Source organism: Typopeltis vanoorti, chromosome 8 (genome assembly GCF_054136105.1).
Source record: "Typopeltis vanoorti isolate ZY-2024b chromosome 8, IOZ_Tvanoo_1.0, whole genome shotgun sequence".
Lineage (NCBI taxonomy): Eukaryota > Metazoa > Arthropoda > Arachnida > Uropygi > Thelyphonidae > Typopeltis > Typopeltis vanoorti.
In genome coordinates this window covers 138,806,800-138,814,874 of record NC_143556.1, presented here as the reverse complement: position 1 = coordinate 138,814,874, position 8,075 = coordinate 138,806,800, and the positions used below count along the sequence as shown (strand labels likewise).

General features: G+C 32.5%; 1 protein-coding gene across 1 annotated transcript in view; it reads left to right on the top strand.

Annotated features, from left to right (window-relative positions):
• The first annotated feature begins 754 nt into the window (after positions 1 to 754).
• LOC150104383 (uncharacterized) overlaps positions 755 to 8,075 on the top strand; it is a 116,457-nt gene continuing 109,136 nt past the window's right edge. The window contains exon 1 of the mRNA XM_090396968.1: positions 755 to 902. Within this exon, the coding sequence (XP_090253094.1) occupies positions 800 to 902 (103 nt within the window). The 5' untranslated portion in view covers positions 755 to 799. The remainder of the gene's footprint in view (positions 903 to 8,075) is intronic.

Genomic DNA, 8,075 nt, shown 5'->3' with positions numbered 1-8,075 from the left:
GAAAAGTTATTAAAATAGTCAGATTACTTGGATGTTGAAAAAATCACTAACAAGTAAAGATGGGAAAGTAATTATTTCTCTTTTTAAGGTTATGATTCAGTTGCATTGGTCACCTAGGTTTCTTAAGGATCAGGTGGGAGAGAGAATTCACAGATGAGTGACCAAGCTTGTGAAAGGTCTGTAGAATGCTCCCTGCGAGGATAGGTCAAAGGCGTGTGAGTTACAAAGTCTAGTTGATAGGCAGAAAAGAGGGGACATGATAGAACTTATAAGATATTAAGGGGGCTTTATAAAATTCATGCAAAGGAAATTTGTCATTATATGACAAAAAGAGAGAGAACTAGAGGTCATCCATGGAAGTTGTCTAAGTGTGGTTAGTAAGAGTGTGTGCACTAGATTTTTTGTATGGGGAGTGGTGAATGAGTTTAAGATGAGGCATGATAGGTTTCATGTGTATAAAAGTTAGTGTGGGTCTCTCATGATGAGTCTCTAGACTCCATGGAAATACCATATAATAATCTTTGAAAATTTCACTTTCCCATTACTGAATTTCTTTTTCATGCTCAATTTTTTGAAAAAAATTCTCACTTTATGTCATGATAAATATGAACAAACTTAAAAACTTTCATTTTTTGTTTAATTTCAACTTCCACTATGCAACTGTTAATCAGAATAGATTGGTCATAATGTAAACATAAAAATATGTTATAAATTGCATTAAGAATGACTTTTATATAATCTCTTTCTGATTTCAGTGAAAGACCAGAGAGCATCATTAGTAGCTGAACAAGTAATAAGTATGAGAAAAGGACTTCAGCAAATAAGAGATAAGGTTAACCATCTTTTGGACAACTTGCAATCTCAAGGGTCATTGTCCACTAAATTGCAAGAAGCAGAAGCTAGTAAGCTTGAAAGGGGAGGATAGTTATTAGATTACTTGTGGAATGACTAAGATGTCTACTTAAAATAGCAATAAGACCTATATTTTTATAGCACAAGAATTTGTCTTTGTTCTAAAGTGTGTGAAATTGTTTAAAAAATGTGTTTCATTTGGTGATAAACTTTCCAGTCATATCATCTGTTGATAATATTCTACATTGTTGTGTATTGATTCAACAAAAAGAGTATATATAATTTCAAAAATAGTATAACAACACACTTGGTACGTAACTCTCCTGATTTAGACAGACTTCTAGTTTTTGGCCTATATTCATACTCTCTCGATAAATGTAGTTTTTCTCCCACTATTTGAGTGTTTTCCAATTTTTGTAGACAGCCTTCAAATTCTACGAACCTTCATTAAACCTTAGTTCACCAAATTCACCACAACAATCCGCACCAGCACTTTTTACTGTCCGCTAGTGTGATGGAACATAGCAGAAATTCTTTAAGATGATCATGTGCTGGACTGTTTGAAAGCTTCTTTTATTTTCTGAATGAAGTGAAACCAAGATTTAGTAATTAGAACCACCCCTAAGCATAATTTTAATACACATGCTGTTTGGTATAGATTCTACGAGCCAGACAGTTCTTTAACTGGCTCAGATTTAACAAAAGGGGGACCCAGCTCCTGGATCTGTTTTTCTAACATCCAGTCTTTGTGGTGCTCAGGGAAGATGGTGGGAGTGCTGAACCACTGTGAACCAATTCTTGCGTGATGTACAGTAGCATTGTTTTCCATGAAACAAACATTACCTGCTGGATAAAAAGACAATATTGCAGGATGAACTTGATCAGCAGCAATGTTCAGATATTCCTTGGAGGACACCCGACCTTCCAACATTATCAGGGGACCTGTTCCCTACTAACAGAACATGTCCCATACCTTGACACTACCTACAGAACCTTGAGATGTGTTTACAAGGCAAGCTGGGTTCATTGTTTCATGGGGCTCCCACCAAACTCTGCCTGCCATCAGTACAGAAAAAGGCATACCATGGCTCATCAGAATACATGGCTTTCTTCAGTGTTTTGGTGTCCATTCATGGTGTTTCTGACACCACTGTAGACAAACTTTCTAGTTCTTCATGGAATCACTAGTTTCGGTATAGACATGTGACTGACAATGAATGAAAAAAATTAACAATAATACACAAAAATTTGGAGAACTAACAGTAAACAAAAATGGAAAGTGGCTCATTGATTATACATTATATAATAATTTAAAAATAATGAATACATTTTACAAACATAAAATGTTTGTAAAATGTATATATATTGTATATAAAATGTATATTTTATATACATTTTATATACATGAATACCACGTATTCATGTATATCACGTATATACATAAATATACGTGGTATGCAAGAGGACAAAAATCAATAATAGACTACTTTATAGCAAATGATAAAGCAGAAACCTCTTCCTAGACATTAAAGTTAGAAGAGGGCTAGAAATTGACACGGATCACTATTTAGTACAGGCAGAACTAAGATTTCCACCAAACTGGCTACAAAAAATACAAAAAAATAAACAAACTAGAGAAATAAAATCTAATTACAAAGTAAAACTACTAAATGATTGAAGTATAAGAAATTTATACCAACAGAGGATTAATAACTACTTTGAAAAAATACAAGAAAATGAAGACATTGTGAAAGAATGGAATAATATAAAAGAAATTATTGCATCAGCAGCACATGAAAGTCTAGGAACACACAAAAAATATCATAGAAATAAAAAATTATATAATGGGACAATGAAATAAAAACAGTAATTGAAAATAAAAAGCTTGTTTTTAAAAGATGGCTAAGTAGCAAAAAACAAGAAGATGAAATTGAATATAAAAAAAGACGAGCAATAGCCAAAAGAGAAACTAGAAAGAGAGAAAGAGAAAGCTGGGAAAAATTTGTATCATATCTAGAAAATGACATATACAAAATAAGACCCAGTGCATACAAAATAATACTAAAACACATGAATGTAGATATAAAAGAAACTGCAAATATAAATTGTGAAATAGATGTAAAAGAATTCTTGGATTACTTTACAGATCGTTGGATGGATAATACTGGCATCAAAAATAATTACACCAGAAACTTACAAAATACCTTAAATGATATGATAACAATGAAAGAATTAAAAGACAACCTAAATAAAATAAAAAATGGCAAATCAGCAGGAGAAGATTGGATAAACTCTGAACTGTATAAATTTGCTGGAAAAAATTTCGTCAAAGATTACTAAAGGTTTTAAATAAAATATATACAAATGGACAAATACCAATAGAATGGAATAAAAGCATAGTAATACCTTTATTTAAAAAAGGGGATAAAACAAAACTTGCTAACTACAGAGATATTAGTTTATTGGATACATGCTACAAAATATATTGCAGAATACTTAATGAAAAATTAAAAATATACAGTGAAAAAATATTATTAGAATGTCCAAATGGATTTAGAAAAGGATGCAGCTTTCTGTTTAAAACTACTTATAGAAAAAAGAAGAGAATTTAATTTGGAAACTCATCTTTTGTTTATAGATTACGAAAAAGCATTTGACAAAGTAAAAAGATATATACTGTTTGATATATTACAAAGAATAAATATACCTAATATTTTACTACATGCAATATTGAATATATATAAAGATAATGAAATGGAAAAAAAAAAAAATGAAAAGTTGTCTGTAAAACAATCTATAAACCAAGGAGTAAGACAGGGATGTCCTCTGTCTCCAACACTTTTCAATATTTACATTAATGAAATATTAATACAGTGGAACACCTTAAACAATCAAGGTATAGACATTTCCCAGAATAACAAAATAAATATGCTATTATTTGCAGATGATCAAATAATAATATCAGATAAGGAAGACAATTTACAAGGAGCAATATATAATTTAAATATTATAGTAGAACAGTTTGGAATGAAAATTTCCATAGATAAAACTAAAACAATGGCATTTTGTGGACAAACTCCAGTTTGTCTCAGATAAATACTTTAAGTTATCTTGGATCTGAAATATCATATGAAGAAGAAAAAGACAAAATTAAAAACTTCAACATTTTTACAGATTATAGGCCTGATAAATAGAACACTCAACCCAAATATAGTACAAAAAGAAGAAACACTCTTGAAAATATACAATACTTTAGCAGTGCCCACATTATTATATGGCAGTGAAATTTAGGCAATAAACAAAGAATAAAAACAAGTGAAATGAGATTTATGAGAACTGCAAAATGCATATTATTAGATCAAAAAAGGAATGAAGACATTTTAAAAGAACTAAAAACAAAACCAATAGAAGAAAAACTAAACAGTTATAAACAAAAATGGACTGAACATGTAAACCGAATGGCCAACACCCAATATCCTAAACAAATACTAAAATATAAGCCAATTGGAATGAGAAGGCAGAGTAGACCTCAAAAAAGGATATTGGATGGATAATGAAACCGGAACAGACCAATATTGTCTATACCTGTAATTAGTGACATGATGATGACAAGCAATATGTATTATTTTTCCACTGATTAAACACCTGGGATACCTCACCTTTTGAGAAACCAGTCAGCTCTACTGTTTTCAAAATTGTGGCTCCATCTAGATTGGCATTCACAGCAAGTCCTTTATCAAATTCAGCAAGATACTTTGTTTTCCCCCCATTGTGATACTATAGATGATTACTGACCAGTAGCTAGCATCCTTAAATAGTTGTCTAGAACACGTCATGATGCACGTGACCAAGTATTTTTCATATATGCTGCATAAGTGATGTTTATGTGCATTTTTATTATTATGGGCTACTGTATGGAGTCCTTAGACTCATCAAGAGAGGCTCTACACACCATGCCAAGCACTATTCAACATTTGTGCAGTAACTATTATATTTTGTTTTGAATTCATTCACAGTCATGGCACCCACAACAGACTCTGGAAACCTATTCCACTCATCCACCACTCACTTTACAAGGAAAAAATCTAGTCCTTATATCCCTGCTAACTCTTGCTCAGTTTGCTGTTTTAAGGATACTTGTGACATAAGACTGAATGATATATGCACGTAAACACAAGAAAGATATTTAATTAACCAAATATTTCGGTCTGGAAATAGCAGACCATCCTCAGTGGTATTACAAGAACAGTTTTTAAAAAAAAATACAAGCTAGAATACTAACAATATTCGTTAAAAATAGAACACAGCGCGTGATGTTATATCACTAAGTATGAAACGGAATATTTTGAAGTAGAGACATAATTGGAAAAAAAAAAAATTTAATGAGTAATCTTGATTAGACTATCCCAGATTTTTGATATAGATATACAGCCATTACAATTTAGGTTGGGATGATGGAGCAAGGCCTCCACGCTTTCCTTGAATAAACGTTCAAACCTATAACGGGATCTATGCAGGAGGCGAATCCTGGACCAAAAGATGCTGTAGTCAGTTTCAATTCCGTGTTGAGCCAATCCAGACTTTTCAGGTTTGTTGTGAAGAATGGAGGATTGATGTTCTTGGATTCTTTTTTCAAGAGAACGTCCAGTCTGTCCAAAATAGGAGAGATAAAGTTGAGCGTTTGTCTTTAGAAGAAGGAAAATGAGAAGACATTTGTTAATAGGTGAATAAGTAGCTATTAAATCATATTTCTTTAAAATTCTTGCGATTGGTTCTGAAATACTGGAAATATAAGGAATAGGCACTCGACGTATTGAAACTTTGTTGTGTTTTGGAGGATTATAAGAATTGAGAAGATGTTGAGTACTTTTTTCAGAAAAGCCATTGAGTTTCATGTGTTGTTGGATAGTAGAAAGTTCTTTATGTAGATAATCAAAAGTAGAACAATAAGTTTTGGCTCTTCTGATGAAGCATTTTATAATTCCTGTTTTTTGACATGGATGATGGGCTGATTCTTTAAGAATATAACGACCTGTGAACGTTGGTTTCCTGTATACTGTAGTTAAAGAATATTTGAAAGTGACCGGATGAGGAGAACGTCTAAAAAAGATAACTGGTTGTTTTCTTCTATTTCCATAGTAAACTTTATACGATGATGCAAGGAATTGATGCTGTTTAAAAAAGAAGGTCAAGAGTTTTTGCTGTGTGGTCAAATAGTAAAGATGTCATCTATATTTCTTACCCAAAAGGATGGTTGAACCTATCGCAAGAATTTTAAAGAAATATGATTTAACAGCTACTTATTCACCTATTAACAAATTGTCTTCTCATTTTCCTTCTCCTAAAGACAAACGCTCAACTTTGTCTCTTTCTGGAGTTTATCAAATTCCTTGCAACTGTGATCTCTCCTATTTTGGACAGACTGGACGTTCTCTTGAAAAAAGAATCCGAGAACATCACTCCTCCATTCCTCACAACAAACCTGAAAAGTCTGGATTGGCTCAACACGGAATTGAAACTGACCACAGCATCTTTTGGTCCAGGACTCGCCTCCAGAATAGATCCCGTTATAAGTTTGAACATTTATTCAAGGAAACCATGGAGGCCTTGCTCCATCGTCCCAACCTAAATCAAAAATCTGGGAAAGTCTAATCAAGATTACTCATTAATTAATTTTTTTTTTCAATTATGTCTCTACTTCAAAATATTCCGTTTCATGCTTAGTGATATAACATCACGCGGCGTGTTCTATTTTTAACGATCTATTGTTAGTGTTCTAGCTTGTATTTATTTTTTAAAACTGTTCTTGTAATACCACTGAGGATGGTCTGCTATTTCCAGACCGAAATATTTGGTTAATTAAATATCTTTCTTGTGCATACATCATTCAGTCTTACGTTACAAGTATCCTTAAAACAGCGAATTCTTATCCTTCACGGGGAAAATGCTACTAAAATAACCGGTCAATTAGAAAAACTTTCAGTTATACAAGATAGGTTATGAGCAAAGATTAATTTCTTAAAAAAATGCCGCGACAACAAGATTATTCCCAATTTCGTTAAGATTAAAGAAACGATAAAATCTCCTGGAGCTCATAATATTTACCGGAACACTAGTTTATCTCTTATCCGTAATCAACTTAAAGCTGCAAAACGTGACCTTGCTATTCACAGTCATCACATTTCTGATCTGCGTACCTATATTTCCACAAATTTAGATTCACATCTTTCTCACATAGTTCTAAATGTGGCTAAACGTTCTACTCAACATGCTTATAATAAACTAAGTCAGCATCTAAATCGTAAATATGAAGCTCTTTCGTCTAGACAATCCAAGCCCTTCATAACTCCAGATAATTGCATTTTCAATATATCCGGACGTCCTTTGACTGAAAGCAAAACCCTCATCCTGTCAAAAGGACATGATTTTTCTATTGTTCCTAATAAGATACCATATCTAGATTTCCTAGTTAACATTGAACGGAATCTCAATCATCTTACTAATGATAAAGCTAATGCTCTTCGCCTAGAAGTCGCTTCTTCTCTACTTAAGGCCAAACTTCCTCCTTCCAACATATCTCCTTCCGAAATGAAATCTTTACAGTCCTTGAGATAAAATAATCACCTCATTATCACCAAAGCTGACAAGGGAAAAGCAACAGTAGTTATGGACTCAGCAAATTATAGAAGAAAACTTTCTCTTTTGCTTCGGGATCGCTCCACATATCAAGAAATTGATTATAATCCAACCAACAGACAACTAAAGAAATTAAATTCTCTCTTAGATGAAGTCATCAGTTTAGATAAAGACACAATTGAAAGACTTAAAACTCATTTTATGGTCTTCCTAAAATCCATAAGATTGACTATCCTCTTCGTCCAATAGTAGATTGTATTGATTCTCCTACTTACCGTATAGCCAAATATCTAGCTAAATTATTGAAATCTTACATTGGCAATTCTAATTCTTTTTTAAAAAACTCCTCAGATTTCCTAGAAAAATTAAAAAATGTCTCATTACAACCTACAGATCTTATGGTTAGCTTTGATATACCAATGTACCTCTCAAGGAAACTTTAAAATTGCTTGCTGCCATCTTTCCTGAAGACATTATAAAACTGTTCAATTTCATGATACATTCTGGATATTTCGTATGTCAAAATAAATTTTACAGCCAAGTAGAAGGAATGGCCATGGGAAGTCCTCTTTCTCCTGCTTTAGCCA